General features: G+C 46.2%; 2 protein-coding genes across 2 annotated transcripts; both read left to right on the top strand.

The window, feature by feature from the left end:
- The first annotated feature begins 14,254 nt into the window (after positions 1 to 14,254).
- Positions 14,255 to 19,118, top strand: LOC123123955 (cysteine-rich receptor-like protein kinase 10). Its single transcript, XM_044544618.1, has 9 exons — positions 14,255 to 15,123; positions 15,239 to 15,328; positions 15,502 to 15,641; positions 15,931 to 16,141; positions 16,342 to 16,582; positions 16,680 to 16,830; positions 16,916 to 17,131; positions 18,386 to 18,501; positions 18,584 to 19,118. The coding sequence occupies exons 1-9, from the start codon at positions 14,310 to 14,312 to the stop codon at positions 19,116 to 19,118; spliced, it is 2,514 nt and encodes an 837-aa protein (XP_044400553.1). The 5' UTR covers positions 14,255 to 14,309.
- A 1,628-nt stretch (positions 19,119 to 20,746) lies between these two features.
- LOC123123954 (cysteine-rich receptor-like protein kinase 10) lies at positions 20,747 to 23,788 on the top strand. Its single transcript, XM_044544617.1, has 7 exons — positions 20,747 to 21,666; positions 21,850 to 21,969; positions 22,066 to 22,244; positions 22,461 to 22,671; positions 22,756 to 22,996; positions 23,086 to 23,230; positions 23,320 to 23,788. Exons 1-7 carry the CDS (start codon positions 20,850 to 20,852, stop codon positions 23,623 to 23,625), a joined length of 2,019 nt encoding a protein of 672 aa, XP_044400552.1. The 5' UTR covers positions 20,747 to 20,849; the 3' UTR covers positions 23,626 to 23,788.
- Positions 23,789 to 23,793: the final 5 nt, after the last annotated feature.

Below are 23,793 nucleotides of genomic sequence, written 5' to 3'. Positions count from 1 at the left end.
CAAAATCTCTTCTTGCCATGACATGAGTGGAAATCCCCCCCCATAAGCCTTTCCCCATCTTTAGATCATGATATACTTCAAATCCAGCAGTTTGAACCTCCCCATAAATTTTCTTTCATTTATTTCTCATCAAAAATAATTTCTGCCCTCTACTCTAACTCTTGGAGATTTACAAAGGAGCTACCCTATCTACTTTGAGTTTGGCCTCCAAACAAGTTTCCCTAGCTAGTCCTTAGAGCCCTCAACCAAGATCCATGAAGATCCACTGGTCTCCAGTTCAAATATTTCAAATTGTGCTTGCTGCAAGTTTGGACCATGTTTGCCAAATTTGATGAAATTCAATTGTTTTCTCCTCCTAAAAATCTGAGAAAATTCAGGCAGCCAATGGATGCATTGAGAGGTCACCTCACCAAGTCCCAGCTCCAGAAAAAAATTTCTTCGTGCCAAATCATTTCGTCGAACACCTGATGGACACTGTTGCTGTCAATGTTCAGAGTTCAGTTAAACAGTTTCAGTAACCACTGTCGTTTTCTTCAGAGCTCGTTCTCGATCTCGCCAGTACCACGGTGGCGCCTTGCTCCCTGTTCCCTCCTTCTTATCCCTGCGCCGCACGATCGTCTGGAGGCTAGCGGGCGTCGGCGACGAGCAGGAGGAGGTGCGCCACCCCGTGAGCGACGGCAGCAGCGGCTTTGCGGCTGCCAGAGAGAGGCGCAGCGTGGACGGCGCCGTCCAGCGCCGCCCAAGCCACCGGAGGCCGCCGCGTGGCCATCCACTCACCCGTGCACGCTGCCATCCTTCGTCGTGAACTGGTAGGCGCGGAGCGCGCTCTCTGCCGCCGCCGTGCCCGTACGGCCGCCCCGTCGAGGATCGGTGCATTACGCCTTGCCCGACCGAGGTTTAGCGGTGGAACGGCACCAGTGATCTTCCCTGATGGTGCCTAGCCCCCTAAACCCCCTACCCAACCTCTGCCTCGCCGTAATCGCTCGCCGGAGATATCCCGTTCACGGCCACCCCCTCGGATCGCCTATAAAAGGAGGCCCCGAGGGAGCCTTCTTCCCCAACTCCGGCCGCCTCGACCCGCCACGGGACCCAGCTCGATTCACTCCCGTGCGCGCACCTCTACCCCTCAGCTCTTGCCAGTAGCTTCCTAGTACATCCACTCTCTTGACCCGCGCTTCAATTTGGAGTTTGCAGCGCCCACCGGAGTTCTCCACCATCGCCCGAACCACCGTCCGCCGGAGAAAGTGTCGCCGTCGACGTAGTGCTCTCCGACGACCAAGTCCACCACTCACCGACGCGGAAGAACACCCTGAAACTCTTGGTACCCTCCGATCTCTCTGCCTCGCCGTGGTTCGACGCCGGCGACCACCGCAGCCTTCGGGCGCCGGCGAGCTCCATTGGAGTTTTAAACCTGACGGGTGGACCCCCCCCCCCGTCAGCCTGTCTTCTTTCCCCCCTCGAACCGTTTTCTGTTGGCGCCTTCGGGAAAATGCGCTTTCTCTTTGGGCTGGCGCCTTTTATTCCGAACCGTTTTCTGCTTTCTCAAACAAGTCCCTGGTTCTTTTCTGTTTCATCACAGATCAGTCCCTGGACTAAAACCCTTATAACTTTTTAATAAAAGGTGATCTTTGATTGATTATTTTTCTGTCAGTCTTGTATTTTGGTCTAGTTTTTTATAGTATTTATTTGGAAAAAATTTGGAACAATTTTTATGCACGCGACGATTTTCACGTTAGTGTACGGTTTCGTTATACCGTAGGTTCCGAAGGAGGTGACGGAGCCGCGAACTTCGCCGAGCTAGACTCCGACTTCTCCGAACCAGGCAAGCATGTTTGAACCTTTGATATGATAAGTGTTTTGCATGTTTGCTTGAATGGTTTGTGCATGGCATATGAGCATCGGTGAGTATCTCGTTGCATGCAAGGCAACTATCCGTGTGTTCTAAAGTTACCGTGATCTTTGATGAGAGATGACCTGATCATGTGGTGACATGAAAGGTAGTGAGGTGGTATTGTTGTAGCATGCCAGCCTTACGTCATCCGTTAAACTCCAACGTTAACGTGGACTGAGCCACGTTACCGTTCTTCCCCTTTCGTGCTGCCACATGTTTTCTGCAAAGAATACGGTTTAGTAAGTTGGTAACCTCTTTCCGTGTACACACCAAATAGAGGGGCCGGGATGAGGGTTCCATGGCCCTGGATTAAAGCCAGTCATCCGGTCAGGGGGCATGGGTGTTTCCGGTTGGGACCGAGAGGGGGGCACCCCTTAGAGCGCGCGTATATAAATTTGATCCCATGCTACGCGAGGTTGTAGCCTCCCCGTCTCAAAGTTTTTCTTGAACGTTGCCGAGGGTGATTCCTGGCATCGGAATGCTGAATGGGTGTGTACTGGTTAGATGTGTTTCTCCTAAAACACCGTAAACGGAACTAGTCCCTTGTGACTACTGAAATCCGTTGGCTGTGGTTAAATAGTACAAACTCTGCAGAGTCAAATCCTTCCGAGTCATCGTGTCCATGGTCAAGGACCATGGCCAGTATATCCATGTCTATGTCAATCCTCGTGGTAAATCCCCGGTGAACAAGCTTGAGTGGTAAACCCGGTTGCATTGTTATTCCTGTGGATGGACTAACCTTTATTTTATCTCGTACCTAAATATTCCCTTGCAATGATTTCTATTCATGAGCTACTGAAATATTAAGTTGTGAAATATAAGCCCTTTATGTGATGTCGCTCAGACGTCCGACGGTGGCACTCTTGTCATTTACTTTCAATATAAGCCCTTTATGTGATGTCGCTCAGACGTCCGACTGTGGCACTCTTGTCATTTACTTTCAATATAAGCCCTTTATGTGATGTCGCTCAGACGTCCGACTATGGCACTCTTGTCATTTACTTTCAATATAAGCCCTTTATGTGATGTCGCTCAGACGTCCGACTGTGGCACTCTTGTCATTTACTTTCAATATAAGCCCTTTATGTGATGTCGCTCAGACGTCCGACTGTGGCACGCCCGTTATTTACTTTTGATATAAGCCCTTTATGTGATGTCGCTTCAGACGTCCGACTGTGGCACGCACTGTTATTTATTTTTTCCATTATAAGCCCTTTATGTGGTGTCGCCTTGACGCCCGACTGCGGCATTGTTATTTCATTTGTATCCTTTCGAGGAGTCATTCAGACACTCGATTGGCCTTCAGTATTACTTTGGGATTTCGGGAGGACTACCGCCCGACTCCCCTTTTTTTCCCATGCATTGCCATCTCGTTGTTTGAGTGCGCTCTATTAATCTGTTCATATGCATCATGTTTACATTTGTTATATCTTATGTCCGAACTGTCTTGCGAGTACTTTCATAGTACTCACCTGGCTTGTTGATTTGGCCAGATGTTGACGAAGGCGATCTCATGGATGAAGAGTTTGATAGTGAGTCCGACGCCTAGAGGAGTCCCAGTCAGTCCCGTGCGATCCTGGATATTGGTCACTTGTATTATATACGCTTCCGCCACCCACAATAAGTATCCTCGAGCCTCACTCCGACGCTCGAAGAGCTGTTAGTTTCAGGAGTCATCTCACCCACTTCACTGTGATATATCCACCACCGCTTTTATCGTGAGTTAGTAGTCATGCCACCCTATCCGCCTTTATGTATTATTGGCGTGCTTGTAATAAATTGTTGAGCAGTCTCCGCTCAACCTTATATTATATCTAGTACTCCTGGTTTTTCTTCTGTGATCAAGATATTGTCTACAAGTGAGAAGGAATTCTTCTTTACTGGTCCGTAAAAGGGATCGGTCTCTCAATAAATATTTTTATTGAAAAGCCGGTCGTGACATTCGAGGGCTAATAAAATTTTGCCATAACTATATGAGTTCTTTATGACTAATGTTGAGTCCATGGATTATACGCACTCTCACCCTTCCATCATTGCTAGCCTCTTCGGTATCGTGCATTGCCCTTTCTCACCTCGAGAGTTGGTGCAAACTTCGCCGTTACATCCAAACCCCGTGATACGATACGCTCTATCACACATAAGCCTCCTTATATCTTCCTCAAAACCGCCACCATACCTACCTATCATGGCATTTCCATAGCCATTCCGAGATATATTGCCATGCAACTTCCATCATCATCATATACATGACTTGAGCATTCATTATCATATTGCTTTGCATGATAGTAAGATAGCTAGCATGATGTTTTCATGGCTTGTCCGTTTTTTTATGTCATTTCTACGCTAGATCATTGCACATCCCGGTACACCGCCGGAGGCATTCATATAGAGTCATATCTTTGTTCTAGTATTGAGTTGTAATATCAAGTTGTAAGTAAATAAAAGTGTGATGATCATCATTATTAGAGCATTGCCCCAGTGAGGAAAGGATGATGGAGACTATGATTCCCCCACAAGTCGGGATGAGACTCCGGACTTTAAAAATAAATAAAAGAGGCCAAAGAAGCCCAAATAAAAAAAAATAGGCCAAAGAAGCCCACCAAAAAAGAAAAGAAAAAAACAAAAAAAATGAGAGAAAAAAAGAGAAGGGGCAATGTTACTATCCTTTTTACCACACTTGTGCTTCAGAGTAGCACCATGTTCTTCATATAGAGAGTCTCTTGAGTTATCACTTTCATATACTAGTGGGAATTCTCATTATAGAACTTGGCTTGTATATTCCGATGATGGGCTTCCTCAAATGCCCTAGGTCTTCATGAGCAAGCAAGTTGGATGCACACCCACTTACTTATAGCTCTAGTGCATCTCTTGCATGGCAATCCCTACTCCTCATATTGACATCAATTGATGGGCATCTCCATAGCCCATTGATTAGCCGCGTCGATGTGAGAGTTTCTCCTTTTTTGTCTTCTCCACACAACCTCCATCATCATATGCTATTCCACCTATAGTGCTATGTCCATGGCTTGCGCTCATGTATTGCGTGAGGGTTGAAAAGGCTGAAGCGCGTTAAAAAGTATGAACCAATTGCTCGGCTTGTCATCGGGGTTGTGCATGATTTGAATGCTTTGTGTGGTGAAGATGGAGTATAGCCAGACTATATGATTTTGTAGGTATGAGCTTTCTTTGGCTATGTTGTTTTTATAAGACATAATTGCTTAGTTAGTATGCTTGAAGTATTATTGTCTTAATGTCAAATGATAGACTATTTCCTTGAATCACTCGTGTCTTAATATTCATGCCATGATTAGATTATGTGATCAAGATTATGCTAGGTAGCATTCCACATCAAAAATTATCTTTTTTATCATTTACCTACTCGATGACGAGCAGGAATTAAGCTTGGGGATGCTGATACGTCTCCGTCGTATCTATAATTTTTTATTGTTCCATGCCAATAATATACAACTTCCATATACTTTTGGCAACTTTTTATACTATTTTTGGGACTAACATATTGATCCAGTGCCCAGTGCCAGTTCCTGTTTGCTGCATGTATTATGTTTCGCAGAAACCCCATATCAAACGAATCCAAACGAAATAAAAACGGACGGAGAATATTTTTGGAATATTTGGAGAATATGGGAAGAAGAATCAACGCGAGACGGTGCCCGAGGTGGCCACGAGGCAGGGGCGCGCACCTGGCCCTCGTGGGCCACCCGTAAGGCGGTTGCTGCTCTTCTTTGGCCGCAAGAAAGCTAATTTTCGGAGAAAACTCTGGGCGAAGGTTTCAATCCAATTGGAGTTACAGATCTCCATATATATACGAAACGGTGAAAGGGCAGAAGACCAGAACGCAGAAACATAGAGAGACAGAGAGACAGATCCAATCTCGGAGGGGCTCTCGCTCCTCCCACACCATGGAGACCATGGACCAGAGGGGAAACCCTTCTCCCATCTAGGGAGATGGTCATGGAAGAAGAATAAGGAGGGGGGCTCTCTCCCCCTCGCTTCCGGTGGCACCGGAACGCCGCCGGGGGTCATCATCATCACCGCGATCTTCACCAACACCTCCGCCATCTTCACCAACATCTCCATCACCTTCCTCCCTCTATCTACAGCTGTCCACTCTCCCGCAACCCGCTGTACCCTCTACTTGAACATGGTGCTTTATGCTTCATATTATTATCCAATGATGTGTTGCCATCCTACGATGTCTGAGTAGATTTTCGTTGTCCTATCGGTGGTTGATGAATTGCTATGATTGATTTAATTTGCTTGTGGTTATGTTGCTGTCCTTTGGTGCCCATCATATGAGCGCGCGCGTGGATCACACCATAGGGTTAGTTGTATGTTGATAGGACTATGTATTGGAGGGCAAGAGTGACAGAAGCTTCAACCTAGCATAGAAATTGATGCATATGGGATTGAAGGGGACCAATATATCTTAATGCTATGGTTGGGTTTTACCTTAATGAATGTTAGTAGTTGCGGATGCTTGCTAATAGTTCCAATCGTAAGTGCATAGAATTCAAGTCAGGGATGACATGCTAGCAGTGGCCTCTCCCACATAAAACTTGCTATCGGTCTAGTAACGTAGTCAATTGGTTAGGGACAATTTCGCAACTCCTTCCACCACTTTTCCACACTCACTATATTTACTTTATTGTGTCTTTATCTGAACATCCCCTAGTTTTTATTTACGTGCTCTTTATTTTCTTGCAAACCTATCCAACAACACCTACAAAGTATCTCTAGTTTTATACTTGTTCTAGGTAAAGCGAACGTCAAGCGTGCGTAGAGTTGTATCGGTGGTCGATAGAACTTGAGGCAATATTTGTTCTACCTTTAGCTCCTCGTTGGGTTCGACACTCTTACTTATCGAAAGAGGCTACAATTGATCCCCTATACTTGTGGGTTATCAGGGGTATTTTGATTTTGAGGACACCGATGATTATTTGTTAAATAATTTGGAATAAGGAGAGGAATTGCATAATATTTGGAAGGCAGTTGTCAGTCTTGTTGGGGAACGTAGTAATTTCAAAAAAAATCCTACACACACGCAAGATCATGGTGATGCATAGCAACGAGAGGGGAGAGTCTCGTCCACGTACCCTCGTAGACCATAAGTGGAAGCGTTATGACAACGCGGTTGATGTAGTCGTACGTCTTCAAGATCGACCGATCCTAGTACCGAACGTACGACACCTCCGCGATCTGCACACGTTCAGCTCGGTGACGTCCCGCGAACTCACGATCCAGTAGAGCTTCGAGGGAGAGTTCTGTCAGCACGACGGCGTGATGACGGTGATGATGAAGCTACCGACGCAGGGCTTCGCCTAAGCACCGCTACGATTGACCGAGGTGGATTATGGTGGAGGGGGGCACCGCACACGGCTAAAAGATCAATGATCAACTTCTGTGTCTCTGGGGTGCCCCCTTCCCCCATATATAAAGGAGTGGAGGAGGGGGAGGGCCGGCCCTCTATGGCGCGCCCTGGAGGAGTCCTACTCCCACCGGGAGTAGGATCCCCCCACTTCCCTAGTTTGACTAGGAGAGAAGGAAGGGAGAGAGAGGGAGGAAGGAAAGGGGGGCGCCGCCCCCCCTCCTAGCCCAATTCCGACCAGAGGGAGAGGGGGCACGTGGACTGCCCTGGTCTCCTTTCTCTCTCTCCACACTATGGCCCAATAAGGCCCATACACTTACCGGGGGGTTCCAGTAACCTCCCGATACTCCGGTAAAATCCCGATTTCACCCGGAACTATTCCGATGTCCAAATATAGGCTTCCAATATATCGATATTTATGTCTCGACCATTTCGAGACTCCTCGTCATGTCCATGATCATATCCGGGACTCCGAACTACCTTCGGTACATCGAAACACATATACTCATAATACCGATCGTCACCGAACGTTAAGCGTGCGGACCCTACGGGTTCGAGAACTATGTAGACATGACCGAGATTCATCTCCGGTCAATAACCAATAGCGGAACCTAGATGCTCATATTGGTTCCTACATATTCTACGAAGATCTTTATCGGTTAAACCGCATAACAACATACGTTGTTCCCTTTGTCATCGGTATGTTACTTGCCCGAGATTCTATCATCGGTATCTCAATACCTAGTTCAATATCGTTACCGGCAAGTATCTTTACTCGTTCCGTAATGCATCATCCCGCAACTAACTCATTAGTTACATTGCTTGCAAGGCTTATAGTGATGTGCATTACCGAGAGGGCCCAGAGATACCTCTCCGACAATCGGAGTGACAAATCCTAATCTAAATCTATGCCAACTCAACAAGTACCATCGGAGACACCTGTAGAGCACCTTTATAATCACTCAATTACGTTGTGACGTTTGGTAGCACACAAAGTGTTCCTCCAGTATTCGGGAGTTGCATAATCTCATAGTCATAGGAACATGTATAAGTCATGAAGAAAGCAATAGCAATATACTAAACGATCAAATGCTAAGCTAACGGAATGGTTCAAGTCAATCACATCATTCTCTAATGATGTGATCCCGTTAATCAAATTACAACTCATGTCTATGGTTAGGAAACTTAACCATCTTTGATTCAACGAGCTAGTCAAGTAGATGCATACTAGTGACACTCTCTTTGTCCATGTATTCACACATGTACTAAGTTTCCGGTTAATACAATTCTAGCATGAATAATAAACATTTATCATGATATAAGGAAATATAAATAACAACTTTATTATTGTCTCTAGGGCATATTTCCTTCAAGTCTGGCCCATGCTTAGTTTCCTAGACATCAATCAAACACCTAGATAATTTAATTTGACTTTGAAGGAATCAGTAGTATACTCACCATGCACTCAACTAAAAGCATAGGCAACCACTTCCAAAGGTTTTATTCAACAGAAAACTAATGAGATTTGTAGGAAACCAGTGCATGTGTGCCTTTTCATGCATACACAACACTCCTTTAGAGGATGTTGAGTACCCACCCGCCTCTTGGGAGCCTCCACAGGCGAGGAGGGCCTGTGGGTTGTCTGTTGGGCACTAGTGTGCCACAGCGGCTCCCTAGGCCTAACCGCATCATCTGATCTAGCTGGATGATGCACACCTGGGGTCCATGGTAAGTGGGATGCAGACACAGAAGGGGTCACCATCATAAGGTGGACTTCGGCGCTCGTGCGCCCTCCTGCGCACTCGCCTACGCATGATGGCTGAGGTAGGGCCGGCCTCTCAACGTCGTTCGCCCCTGAAGGGATGGTTTTCTCGAGCCAGCCGGGTCGCACTCGAGTGCGCCACCTCGCGTGTTGCCCCGCACACGCAGGCCAGGCCGGGTCCATCTATCAGCATTGTTCGCCCCATGTCAGGCTGCCTCGCTTGCGCTAAGTGGGCACACACGGCCTCCGCCTCGGCGTGTGATGGTCGGTTGCGCCTGCACTGGTTGGGGTTTCCTGTTGTGTTGGCACCCGGATCGCGCGAGCACACATGTGCGCCCGGGTGTGCCCATGCTTTGTACTCTGCTGGCGCGATATGAGATGGGACATGCAACATCGGTTGAGATGGGCTGCTTAAAACCGCCCTTGTGCTCATCTTTCGGTACCGCCTCCCATACCTTTCATCCATATAGTACAACGAATCACACTGGTGGCCCCTTGCTTCAGTCCCCTCGAATAGAAGGGTGAGCTTCTCCGTTGGCGTTCCTGTGGGTTGGTGTCAGCTTAGCGTCCATTTTTTTCCAGCCGGTCATCGCCACACGCTCAAGGTAGGCGAGGGCGGCAGGAAGCATGTGTGCACGATGGTTGTTTCTCATTCCACCGGGAAAGGTCTGGGAGGAGGTTGTAGTCATCATTCATATATAGTACCCCCTCGGTTCCTAAATATAGGTTCTCTGTAGATATTCCACTATGAACTACATACAGAGTAAAATGAGTGAATAGCGACCTGTGGGAACGAGAGCATGATGTATTTCCGTCTGACCTTTCTCAGCACGGCATGCTCGGATGCTCCAACTCATACCAATGCACGGTGTGGGGTGTGGAAGGGTTGCTAGTGCTTGGTTGTTCCGGTGAAGAGGGTCAAATGGGCCTCCACAATAAAGCCAAGGTAATCCAGCCGGTTGTTTTACGCTGCCGAGTCGGTTGGCGTGGTCGACAGCTCCTATTGGACGCATTCTGTGTCAAACAGCCGCGCAACGCACGCACGGAACCCCCGACTGGGCCGGCCCAAATAGTGGGCACGCCTGCTTGTACACTAGCGCTGCAATGTTAATGTCAAAAAACATGAGATGGGACAGGCAACATCGGTTGAAATGGGCTGCTTAAAACCGCCCTTGTGCTCATCTTTCGGTACCGCCTCCCATACCTTTCATCCACATAGTACAACGAATCACACTGGTGTCCCCTTGCTTCAGTCCCCTCGAATAGAAGGGTGAGCTTCTCCGTTAGCGTTCCTGTGGGTTGGTGTCAGCTTAGCGTCCATTTTTTTCCAGCCGGTCATCGCCACACGCTCAAGGTAGGCGAGGGCGGCGGGAAGCATGTGTGCACGATGGTTGTTTCCCGTTCCACCGCGAAAGGTCCGGGAGGAGGTTGTAGTCATCATTCATATATAGTACCCCCTCGGTTCCTAAATATAGGTTCTCTGTAAATATTCCAGTATGAACTACATACAGAGTAAAATGAGTGAATAGCGACCTGTGGGAACGAGAGCATGATGTATTTCCGTCTGACCTTTCTCAGCACGGCATGCTCGGATGCTCCAGCTCATACCAATGGCCGGTGTGGGGTGTGGAAGGGTTACTAGTGCTTGGTTGTTCCGGTGAAGAGGGTCAAATGGGCCTCCACGATAAAGCCAAGGTAATCCAGCCTGTTGTTTTACGCTGCCAAGTCGGTTGGTGTGGTCAACAGCTCCTATTGGACGCATTCTGCCTCAAACAGCCGCGCAACGCACGCACGGAACCCCCCACCGGGCCGGCCCAAATAGTGGGCACGCCTGCTTGTACACTAGCGCTGCCAAGTCGGTTGGTGTGGTCGACAGCTCCTATTGGACGCGTTCTGCGTCAAACAGCCGCGCAACGCACGCACGGAACCCCCGACCGGGCCGGCCCAAATAGTGGGCACGCCTGCTTGTACACTAGTGCTGCAACGAATCACACTGGTGTCCCCTTGCTTCAGTCCCCTCGAATAGAAGGGTGAGCTTCTCCGTTAGCGTTCCTGTGGGTTGGTGTCAGCTTAGCGTCCATTTTTTTCCAGCCGGTCATCGCCACACGCTCAAGGTAGGCGAGGGCGGCGGGAAGCATGTGTGCACGATGGTTGTTTCCCGTTCCACCGCGAAAGGTCCGGGAGGAGGTTGTAGTCATCATTCATATATAGTACCCCCCTCGGTTCCTAAATATAGGTTCTCTGTAAATATTCCAGTATGAACTACATACAGAGTAAAATGAGTGAATAGCGACCTGTGGGAACGAGAGCATGATGTATTTCCGTCTGACCTTTCTCAGCACGGCATGCTCGGATGCTCCAGCTCATACCAATGGCCGGTGTGGGGTGTGGAAGGGTTACTAGTGCTTGGTTGTTCCGGTGAAGAGGGTCAAATGGGCCTCCACGATAAAGCCAAGGTAATCCAGCCTGTTGTTTTACGCTGCCAAGTCGGTTGGTGTGGTCAACAGCTCCTATTGGACGCATTCTGCCTCAAACAGCCGCGCAACGCACGCACGGAACCCCCCACCGGGCCGGCCCAAATAGTGGGCACGCCTGCTTGTACACTAGCGCTGCCAAGTCGGTTGGTGTGGTCGACAGCTCCTATTGGACGCGTTCTGCGTCAAACAGCCGCGCAACGCACGCACGGAACCCCCGACCGGGCCGGCCCAAATAGTGGGCACGCCTGCTTGTACACTAGTGCTGCAACGAATCACACTGGTGTCCCCTTGCTTCAGTCCCCTCGAATAGAAGGGTGAGCTTCTCCGTTAGCGTTCCTGTGGGTTGGTGTCAGCTTAGCGTCCATTTTTTTCCAGCCGGTCATCGCCACACGCTCAAGGTAGGCGAGGGCGGCGGGAAGCATGTGTGCACGATGGTTGTTTCCCGTTCCACCGCGAAAGGTCCGGGAGGAGGTTGTAGTCATCATTCATATATAGTACCCCCCTCGGTTCCTAAATATAGGTTCTCTGTAAATATTCCAGTATGAACTACATACAGAGTAAAATGAGTGAATAGCGACCTGTGGGAACGAGAGCATGATGTATTTCCGTCTGACCTTTCTCAGCACGGCATGCTCGGATGCTCCAGCTCATACCAATGGCCGGTGTGGGGTGTGGAAGGGTTACTAGTGCTTGGTTGTTCCGGTGAAGAGGGTCAAATGGGCCTCCACGATAAAGCCAAGGTAATCCAGCCTGTTGTTTTACGCTGCCAAGTCGGTTGGTGTGGTCAACAGCTCCTATTGGACGCATTCTGCCTCAAACAGCCGCGCAACGCACGCACGGAACCCCCCACCGGGCCGGCCCAAATAGTGGGCACGCCTGCTTGTACACTAGCGCTGCCAAGTCGGTTGGTGTGGTCGACAGCTCCTATTGGACGCGTTCTGCGTCAAACAGCCGCGCAACGCACGCACGGAACCCCCGACCGGGCCGGCCCAAATAGTGGGCACGCCTGCTTGTACACTAGTGCTGCAATGTTAATGTCAGAAAAAAGGAAGCCTGCAAGGATTCGATCTCTAGACCTCCATGTTGCCTACGAGAGGAGCTAACCAGTAAACCTAACAAGCATTGGTGCTAAATATGAAGCGTGCCGGTATAAGAACTAATACCAATGAAGATTCTGGACTGTTTTTTGAATTTTTCCAAACTTTCCTTCGAAATTCTGAATTAAAAAAAACGAGCAATGTATCAAAATACGATGAATTTTTTAACAACTCGTACATATTTTCAAATTTTGGAAAAACAAAACAAAAGACGTGAACATTTTTCGACAGATTTGTTTTTGAAATTCGTGAACATTTTCCGACAACACGAACATTTATAGAATTATGAGAACAAAAAATTGATAATGGGAACAAATTTTCAAAAGCACAAACAGTTTTTGTGAATAAAAAAGGAACAAAATTGAAAACAAGAACATTATTTGAAATTATGAACAATATTTGAAAAATGTGATCACTTTCAAATTTGTGAGCACAAATTTAAAATATCGAAAATTTGTGGAATATAAAAAGAAAATGAGAACATTTTTAAAATTTGTGAACAACTTTTTTTGAATCTGTGAACAATTTTTGAAACATGAGAATATTTTTGAAACATGAACAATCATTGAAAAGTTGGAACACTTTTTGAAATACCCGAATATTTTTGAATTTGTGAACAATTTTTCGAAATTGGAAAAAAAATTGAAATTCAGAATCATTTTTGGGATTTCTGAACAAATTTTTGAAACGAGAACATTTTTGAAATTCAATAACAATATTTTCGATTTTATGGACAAACTGTTTTAAAATGAAAACATTTTCTTACTTTCAGAAAAATATTGGATTTGTGAACGATTTTTGTAAATGCCAACGTTTTTTGAAAAAGAGAAAAACGAAAACAAAGAAGAAACGGAAAAAAGGAAGAAAAAAAGAAACAGAAAAGAAAACAAAAAAGTAAAGAAAAAACCGTATGAGGAACTTTCTAGACGTTTACCAAAACCAGAAAACCCGCTGGGAACCTTCTAGGAGTTTCACAAAATTGGAACTGCAAGCGATGCGAACAGTAGTTGATGGGCCTGCCCAAGTTTTCGTGCGCCTGTGCGATTGCCCGACTCTTTGACACGGAGAGCGTCAAATAGGGTTTTCTGGTGTGGTCTACCTTTCAATACCTGTTGTTGGGCCGTCGCGACCCCTGGCCGGATGGCCCTCATACGGTAGGCTTGCATGTGTTTGTGCCTGTATGGTGGATGTGGGGGTGCTTTGGCTACGCAACACATCGGCGAAATGCCTGAAATAAATCCAAAAAATAAGAGCACCGGTGTCAAATTTAGAACTTGAAATATGGTGGTCCGGGCATACCACAACGGTTTGTTTCACTGACAGAGGGAAGTGAAAAATGTGAACGGGAGGGCGATTAATTGGCACGTCATGTTTCCAAGTTAGAACATGGAGGCATGGAGCCGGCCGGCCTGCTGCATACTGTTGAAAATATGCGTATTTCAAACCAGATCACAAAGCTCCAACCTGCTCCAAACCAGATGAATTATTCAAGAAATTATTGGTGCCATAGATCGTTCAAAGTTCAAACACAATAATGTACTACTCGAGTTCCGAAAGCAACTGATATGACGCATCTGCACTTGGAAAAGGTTCCAGCACTCTTATTTTTTCCATGTGACCAAAAGAAAAACGAGAGAGAACCTGCAGTCTTGTACTACTAGCTAAGTTAGTGGAGTCGTGTTCGCTTACCTTGGCCATGGCGGCCATGGGCGTACGCGTACTCATCAGCATCCTGCTCCTCCTCCTACTCGCACCACCGTCGCTGGTGGCCGCCGACGACTACTGCGACAACGTCAAGGCCGTCGGAGCCATCCTCTCCAAGAACGCCTCCGCTTCCCCGGTACACTTCGCCAGCGCCACCTTCGGGCAAGTCCACGACGTCGTCTCCGCGCTCGCGCTCTGCGGCGGCGACATCCTCGACGGCTCCGCCTGTGCAGGCTGCATCACCAGCTGGTTCGACAAGCAGGCGGTCAACACGACGCAGTGCGCCAGGGTCGGCTCCAACTACCGGGACTGCATCATCGCCTACGGCGGCGCCGCCGCCAACATCCTCGGGGCGCCCTCCAACGCCACGGGAGGGTCCGGCGACAACACGCCGCCCTTCGAGGACTGGAGCGTCAGGAACGTCTCGGTCTCGGGCGGCGCCGGCGGCGTCCCCCTCGTCGTCGGCCTCACCCGCGAGCTGCTGGTGGCGACTTCGGAGAAGGCGGCAGTCACGGCTCCGAGCCGGTATGCCACCGGCGTCATGGACTTTCAGAGCGTGACGACCTACCCGAGGGTGTACTCACAGGCTCGGTGCACGCCGGACCTGCCCGCCGACGAGTGCTCGGCGTGCCTGCGCCGTCTCCTCGGCATGGTCAACTCCACCATGTCCCTGCGCATGGGTGGGCAGATGGGTGTCACGCGCTGTTATTTCAGGTACGACGCGTTTCAGTTCTACTCTGGTCAGCCACTGCTAAGTCTGCCGGCGCCGGCGTCGGCGGCAGCTCCGACTCCGAACAAAAGCAGGAGTAAGTCGTCGGAGCAGCAAATAAATAGTAAAATACAGTGACTAATAAGCAGAGGACCTTCGTCGCTACAGTAACAGTAATTAACATTATTGTTTACATTGTTGATATCAATCAGGGAGCATGTTATGGGTAATTCCCGTGGTTGTGGTTCCTCTAATTACAGCTGCATTTCTCCTCTTCATCTGTTACTATCGTCGGAGAAAAGGTACGTACGTACGCTAATTATTCTCTTAGTTTTTTTTGCATCGAATTATTCTCTTAGTTGAATTATTATTGATGTTCCGTCATGCTGTATTCTTCACAATTAATTAGTGGTAATGATGTTAGTACTGAGTATATGTGTAATTTAATGCTAATTAATAATGTTACACAAGCCAGGATCAAGATATGCAAGGAAGAAGAGGCAAGGGGAAAACTCGGAGTTCTCTTTGTTTGGCCTTGCAGAGCTACTGGAGGCGACAGGTAATTTCTCAGAGGAAAACATACTTGGACAAGGTGGTTTTGGCACTGTCTACAAGGTAAATTAACTAGTAGGATTTTCATCTTTCATATATTTTTTCTATCTTTTTTTATTTGTTCTTTTGGTTGTGTGCATCCTGAATGTCTTTGCGATATCTTTTAGGTGCAGAGATAGGGTGTAATTGGTATCTTCGCGATATTAATATATTCACTTTTTCAGAAGAAAAAAATGTATGAAATGTTGAAGAAAAGCCTATCTATCTTCGTTGAGCCTATATGTGGTAACTTTTAAATGGGACAGGAGGATTGATAGGAAGAGCCTAACTTTTGAATAGATCATTTTCCCAGGGCCAACTTCCGGAAGGATTGGAGATAGCGGTCAAGAGACTTGCTTCGCATTCAGGACAGGGTTTCATAGAGTTTCAAAATGAACTCCAGCTCATAGCCAAACTCCAACACATGAATTTGGTTAGGCTCTTGGGATGTTGCTCCCAAGAGGACGAGAAAATATTGGTCTATGAATACTTGCCCAACAAAAGCCTGGATTACTTCATCTGTGGTATGCATTTGCATTTCTTAATTTACTTTAATTTTCGTTTTGATGCATCAGAATGGACGGCTAAGTATTACCAAATATTTTGTTTTTGTCAGCCACGGCCGTGGGTATCTGCATTCCCTTGTCAATTCAACTCTACCATTTATTTTCAGTTTCTGTAGGTGTTTTATCATGTTATATTAATATCTCTCTTTGTTTTGTAGATAATAATAAAAGAGCTTTACTGGATTGGTCAAAACTCGTAGCAATAATTGAGGGAATAGCACATGGACTTCTTTACCTGCATAAGCATTCCCGGTTGCTTGTTATACATCGAGACCTTAAACCGAGCAATATTCTTTTGGACAGCGAAATGAATCCAAAAATTTCAGATTTCGGGCTAGCAAAAATATTCAGCTCAAATGACACAGAAGCAAACATTACAAGAAGAGTGATTGGCACATAGTAAGTTCCTCACATAAAAAATTATGATTGCAATTATACATATTACAATTCAACTAGGAAAAAAACTAGTCTTGACATGTATTATATACCATTTTAGTGGCTACATGGCCCCTGAGTATGCTTCGAAGGGCGTCTTCTCTATTAAATCCGATGTCTTCAGCTTTGGTGTAATCATTTTGGAGATCCTTAGCGGAAAACAGAATTCTGGTCAGCAACAATGTGGAGAATTCATCAATCTGCTTGGACATGTGAGCTTATACACGAACTTAAGCTTGTAGAATTGTACTTTTCATTTGCTACACAACCTAATTGTTGTAATGGAATTGCAAACAGGCATGGCAATTATGGGAAGATGGAAAATGGTTTGATCTCGTTGATTCATCATTTGTTCCCCATAGTCACTTGGCAAAGATGATGCGATGCATTAACATAGCATTGTTGTGTGTACAAGAGAATGCAACCGATCGACCAACCATGGGAGATGTTGTTTCAATGCTAAGCAGTGAGACTATGATCTTGGATGAGCCTAAGCAGCCAGCATATATCAATGTAAGAGTTGGAAATGAAGATGTGTCAACTGCTCCCGACTCAGATAGTATTAAGGATATGGCAATATCTGTCACAACTCCAAGATAGTTTTTTTCCTCGTGTTATGTTTTTAGTGTCATGCTGTAGTATTCATATAACATAAATTTTGTATAATGCTTAAGTTTAAGTGTTGTTTCAAATGTGAGATTGTGCACACTAAAGAGTATAAAGTAGCTTTCCAAACTAGGAGGAGTACATAATTAGATGCTTTCCATACCTTTGATTCTCCTTTCCTTTTGTAACTTTTGTAAAGGATTACCTAACAATGTATGTGCATGTAGTATTTGACTACCTCTTCATATTGTGTTAGGGAGGAGGCCGGGTGTAATTCGTATAATCTTGATATTAATGTATTTCTCTATCAAAAAGTGTGCAATGTAGTTTCTACCTTTTTTGTCCAACATAGGAACACATTTTGCATGGAAACTTACAGAATAAAACACAACAATGAATGGTCCCAAATGTGGTTCGATTATATTAAGTCGTTTTAGAAATAATGGTTGGATTACTGCCAAGAAATTACAACTACGATATCTCGACGGTATCTACGACAAAATTACAAAGTACAATGTCTACAGTGGATGGTGCCTAGGAGAGGAGGTGGCATCAAAACTAGCTCAACCGGCCCCAACCCATCATGTATGGGGTGCCGACGTGGTAGCATTGGTGAAAAAAAGGTGGTCATTGATCTTATGTTGTAGGATTACGTTAGTACACCAGAGAGAGGGTAGTCATAGTCATGTTGAGCGAGTCATCAGGATACAAGGATACAGACAAATCCAGGTATCCCTTGGGAGTCCATATTTTCAGAGAGATGAACTTTGTTCTCTCAAACCTACGGGATCGATCTTATTTTTGCTAGGAGAACTGCTAACACAGCTACTCATGCAGCTGCTAGAGAGGCAGTGATTCAGTGTCTTAGTGTTTCTACCTTTGGTGTAATCCATATTCATCTAATTGAGGTTGTTCAATCATATATGAACTCGCTCATTTCTGAATAAAATGCCTAGAGGGCAATTCTCAAAAAAAAAGTATCCCTTGGGATAATAGTCCTATTGCTTTTTGTCATGGCGTGAACAGGTTCTCCTCCCTTGACCTAGACCGGCCGGGACAAACCAGCTCGACTTCTGGCCTTTTTTGCATGTCCGAACCGGTTTGCTTCCCCTGACGATGTGGCATGCCACTTGTACCTAACGATGTGCGCCCACATTTCAGATTGCTCCCAAAGTTTTAGAACAGGTAAAAGCTGACAATGCTTTAAGTAAATGGAGTAGAAGTCTGGATGTAAAAACTGTAAATATGGCAATTCACATCGATAGTGGAATTGGGAGGTAAAAATAGCACAAACAGTAGCATCCCGAGCGGACACAGGCCTATTTGGTGACGAGTTTGGGAAGCTCTAGTTCCGCTCAGGATGAGAATTCTGGCTTGGAAGGCTGTGTCAGGGGCGCTTACAACTAATGCCTGCAAGAAGTATAGGCATATTTCCACTCGAGATACATGTCCTCTTTGCGGTACAGAAAAGGAGACCAGCTTCCATGTGCTGGTTACTTGTGATTATGATCGAGCAGTGTGGATGCAAATGTGTTTAGTTTGGAACCTCCCTAATCAACAACTGCTTCGTGACATAGGCAAAGAGTGGCTCTTGAATATTCTGGTGAATTGCAATGATGAGATGCGGGATTGTACCATTATGCTAATCTGGAGGATCTGGACGCTATGGTCGGACATGGCGCATGGCAAGTCTGTCCCGGCTCCGGCGGTGACGGCCGACTACCTTCAGAGTTATATGCACTCGCTGCACTTGGCTAGAAGATATTCCGTAGAGGAGATTATCAAAGGGAAGATGCCAGTAGGTGTTGGCGACCCGGTCAGGCAGCGCGAGGCGGTTGTGCTAATGCCGTGGCCGCGACCACCCGCTACCCAGGCCACTTTATCTGTAGATTGAGCGTTCTCCCATGCAAATGGGTTAGCGGCGGCCGGGATGATACTAAGAAGGCAGGATGGTAGTGGCAGATTTGCAGCCTACCGGTGCATCTTCAACTTTAATGATACGTTGGAGACGGAACTACATGCAATAATGTAAGGAATGGCCTTAGCAATAAAACAATGCAGCCTACCTATCATTGTTCGGTCCGACTCTTCGAAGGCGCTATTGGCTATGACGGGTGACGGGCTGATGGCCTTACCCGTTCGGCATATGGACATTTGATTGCTGAAATTCGTGATCTTGTGGGTGAAAGAGAGTTTATTCCATCGAAAGTTAAGTGAGAACAGAATAGGGTAGCAGATCGTTTGGCTATGTATAGTCGTACATAGAGTACTACTGCTGTATGGCTTGGTCGGGGACCTCCGGTGTATTCAGAAACTTTTGCCTCTCAATTGTAACCCTATGCATCTGGAATAAAATTATTTTCCCATCGCAAAAAAAAAAGGATTCACTCTACAAAGTAAATAAGGACAAATGAATCATCAAATTCCCCAAAATTATGCTACCCACTCACCAAGATACCGCGGCTCAGCTGGCCTTGGAGAGTTGGAGGGTGGACTGGAGACCAGGCGTACAACAGCTTGGATAGTGATCACACCACTTGCACAGTAGACGACGATGACCCAACCAAGACCCACTCAAGTCAGTCTTCTAGCCATGTAATCTAATCAAATAGTCCACCTGATCTTGGTGTTCTTTTTACATAAACATATTATACTCTTTCCTTGTTGGCCGCCCATGCATGCCATGAGGCAAATCAGTGGTAGCGCCGCAGTTTCCAGCATGTCAACTTGTCAATTGGCATCTCATCGTTTTTAGTTTATGCTCTCTTTTTTTGCGACTAGTTTATGCTTGTTTATGTAAGCTAACTTTGAAAAACATTGCTGTCAGCGTGCGTGGATGCAGTGCATGGTGGATCAACTTGCAACGTTAGGTGAGGACTAGATAAGCTTTTCCTTTTGCAATACATTATTGCCGTATGCGTGCGTGCATGGAGCAATAATGCATGGGTCGTCCCGACCAAACCTAGACTAGAGTTGACTGACTTTCAACGGTAAACCTATCAACTTCAGTATTGCCACTTGAGAAATTAGGCTTCATATATACGTCCTCCATCCTGGATATCTAGGCGTCAATTCTAGATACATCTGTTTGAGCATCAACTAATTTTGAATGAAGGGAGTAGTAGTTTATATAGAGTATATGCCTAACTATCTAAAATGCTTATGCGACATGAATCAACTTCTCTTCTTGAGCAAAGCAGGGGGCATTTTTGGAAGCAACGGCCAGCAGACTGTATACACTTTCTTCACGTTCTTCCAAGTAATAATGCACCGCATTTCCACGGCGACCTGAAAGCAACATTTCTTCTCATACACCCGTGCAAAACATGCACGGTTATTAGTTATTGGCAATCATATGTATAGATAATCGCAATTTCTCTGCATTTTTCCAAGTGAAAGCAACGACAAACAAAAAACAATTATGGCAGGCAGAAGGATGATTTGTTCCAACGTTCGTTGTTGACTCCGAGAAAGACCAGCCGGCCGGCAGATAAATAATCACGTATCCTTGCTCTGCATTTTCCAAGTGAAATAAGCAACCTCAAACGAAGAGAATTAGTCACTTAGGAGGCCTTGGTGTTGGTCCTCTCAGTCCCAGTCCCAGGAAGGCACACGCACGGTTAGCATGGTGGGCGTGCTGCTGCTCCTCCTCCTCATGCCGGCGTCGGCAACGGCGATCGGGATCACCTGCGGCAGCGGCCGCAACTACACGGCCAACACCACCTTCCAGTCCAGCCTCGCCGTGCTCGCCGCCACCCTCCCTGGCAACGCCTCCTCCTCCCCGCAGCTCTTCGCCACCGCCACGGCCGGCGTGGTGCGCGCGCTCGCGCTCTGCCGCCGGGACACCGTCAACACCACCGCGTGCACAGACTGCCTCGCCTCCTCCTTCAAGTACGCGCAGAAGATGTGCCCGAACCGCAAGACCGGCGCCACCGTCTACTACGACTACGACGAGGTGAACCCCCTGCAGCCAGGGTGCATCCTCGGCTTCTCCGGTGACGCCGGCTTCCTCGGCCAGGCATCAAGTGTCACCGGGAACGGCACCTTCTTCCAGTACTGGAACCCGGTGAACCTCCCCGGCAACGCCCGTGTCATCGCGACTGCCGTCCACGAGCTCCTCAATGAGACGGCACGCGACGCGGCCGCCGCGCCGAGGAGGTTCGCCACGGCGTTCATGGACTCCATTGGGGGCGCCGCCCCGACGCTCTACTCCCTGGCGCAATGCACGCCGGACCTGTCCGCCCGCGACTGCCTGGCGTGTCTCCGGCGGCTCGTCGGCACGGTCAACGCCACCAACTCCGTGCGCATGGGAGGACGGATCTTCGTGCTCCGCTGCAACATCAGGTTCGAGGCATTTATGTTCTACGACGACAAAAACACGCGGCGGATTCCATTTTCATCCCCATCATCCATGGCTCCGGCACCGGCGCCGGCCCCCACAGGCAAGATATATATGCCGATGATCCATAAGGTTCCATTTTTTGTCCGCGCATGCATGCAAACAATTCAAATATATATATGGCATATGCCGATGATCCATAAGACGTACTCTTGATTAATTAGTTGGCATGTTATAATGAATTACTTATGCTAATTATTTCGTGCATGGATGTTTGATTATGAAGGACATGGAATCAGACCTTGGGTAATAGCCTTATCCGTAGCTGCTCCTGTAGCACTGGTGGTTGCTCTCTGCTGCTTCATCGTTTACTGTTGTCGGCTTAGAAAAAGGCACACAAAAAAAGGTGAGTAAATTAGTTACTAAATGCTCAACAGAAATATAAAACAGTCCTAATTTCAGAGATCGATCGATATTGATAGTGCCAGTTCACAATTTTCAGGTAAAGTGGCCTTACAGGAAAAAAGTACTCGCCAGTTTCATGAAGATGAACTAGTTTGGGAAATGGAAGCTGAGTTGTCTGAATTTTCTGTATATGAGTTTCGTCAGATATTAGAGGCTACAAGTAACTTTTCTGAGGAAAACAAACTTGGCGAAGGTGGATTTGGCCCGGTTTATAAGGTAAATATGTAACACCATGCATTCTGTACTCCACGTTTTCTAGGCAAGGCAATACAAAATGCACACCAATACAAAACGACTAAGAGGAAGAATATTGATCCGAGGTGGTGCAACTGTGCTTTTACTCAGCACTAGGGATACATGAATTAATTGGTGCATCACAAAACAACCCAGAGTAATTGTTGCATATTGATACAAAATATTTATTTTTCCCAGGGCCATTTTCCTGAGGGAATAGAGATAGCAGTTAAGAGACTTGATTCCGATTCAGATCAAGGTTTCATAGAGTTCAAAAATGAAGTTGAGCTCATAGCCAAACTTCAACACAGAAATTTGGTTAGGCTCATGGGATGTTGCTCTCAAGGAGAGGAGAAAGTACTGGTCTACGAATATTTGCCAAACAAAAGCTTGGACTTCTTCATCTTTGGTAAATATATATTTGCATTTTCAGACTAAAATTATGCTTTAGATGTTTTTTCCGCTTCTGTGCTAACATTTAATTCACATGCAGATGAAGATAGAAAAGTTCTACTGGATTGGGAGAAACGTCTCGCAATAATTGTAGGAATAGCAGAAGGACTTCTTTACCTACATAAGCACTCTAGATTGCGTGTTATACATCGGGATCTTAAACCAAGCAACATTCTTTTGGATAGCACAATGAATGCTAAAATTTCAGATTTTGGACTAGCAAAAATATTTAGCTCAAACAACAATGAAGGAAATAAAACGAGAAAGGTGGTTGGTACATAGTAAGTTTCCTCTGAATTGCTCCATGTATGAATTTTTTATTATAACTCAATCCTATAGTAATTGGACATACATTGTTGCTTTATTTTAGTGGCTACATGGCACCCGAGTATGCTTCCCATGGCCTCTTCTCTGTCAAATCGGATGTATTCAGCTTTGGTGTTTTAGTTCTCGAGATCATTAGCGGGAAAAAGAATTCCCATGAGTGTGGAGCTTTCATCAACCTCATTGGATATGTGAGTGCATATTTACACATCCACATAACAAGATAATATTATTTGTTTATTATGTTTCTTAGCTAATTATTTGATGACATTTAAAATAGGCTTGGCAATTATTTGAAGAGGAAAGATGGATCGAACTCGTTGACGCGGCATTGATTCCCAGCGGTGGTTCGTCAGAAATGATGAGGTCCATTAACATTGCGTTGTTGTGTGTACAAGAAGATGCAATTGATCGACCGACCATGTTGGATGTTGTTGCAATGCTAAGCAGCAAGACTATGACCTTAAATAAGCCTAAGCACCCAGCATATTACAGCATAAGTAGTGTAGGCAACAAAGAAGCATCCGCTGGTACTAAGTCTTGTAGTTTTAATGATGTGACTATATCTACGATAACTCCTAGATAGCTTATCTTCGTATAAATGTTATTTTTCACTTTGATGTCGTATAGTGCTTAAGTTTTATGTATTATATGTAGTTGGCTGTGTGCATCACGATGATGCAGAGGCCAAGGGTTTCAACCTCCTTTTCAAAAAAAAATGTATTATATCTAGTAAGTTCTTATCTGTATCTTA

Source organism: Triticum aestivum, chromosome 5D, assembly GCF_018294505.1.
Source record: "Triticum aestivum cultivar Chinese Spring chromosome 5D, IWGSC CS RefSeq v2.1, whole genome shotgun sequence".
NCBI classification, from domain to species: Eukaryota; Viridiplantae; Streptophyta; class Magnoliopsida; order Poales; family Poaceae; genus Triticum; species Triticum aestivum.
This window is presented reverse-complemented; position numbering and strand designations above follow the sequence as displayed.

Excerpts from the sequence above, each read along its gene's own strand:
- LOC123123955 (XM_044544618.1), top strand. The coding sequence starts at position 14,310 with ATGGCGGCCATGGGCGTACGCGTACTCATCAGCATCCTGCTCCTCCTC. Across the intron at positions 15,329-15,501 it reads TTACTATCGTCGGAGAAAAG|GATCAAGATATGCAAGGAAG; the intron begins GTACGTACGTAC and ends TACACAAGCCAG. Across the intron at positions 17,132-18,385 it reads AGCAGCCAGCATATATCAAT|ATTGCTCCCAAAGTTTTAGA; the intron begins GTAAGAGTTGGA and ends CCCACATTTCAG.
- LOC123123954 (XM_044544617.1), top strand. The coding sequence starts at position 20,850 with ATGGTGGGCGTGCTGCTGCTCCTCCTCCTCATGCCGGCGTCGGCAACG. Across the intron at positions 21,970-22,065 it reads AAAAAGGCACACAAAAAAAG|GTAAAGTGGCCTTACAGGAA; the intron begins GTGAGTAAATTA and ends CACAATTTTCAG. Across the intron at positions 22,672-22,755 it reads CTTGGACTTCTTCATCTTTG|ATGAAGATAGAAAAGTTCTA; the intron begins GTAAATATATAT and ends ATTCACATGCAG.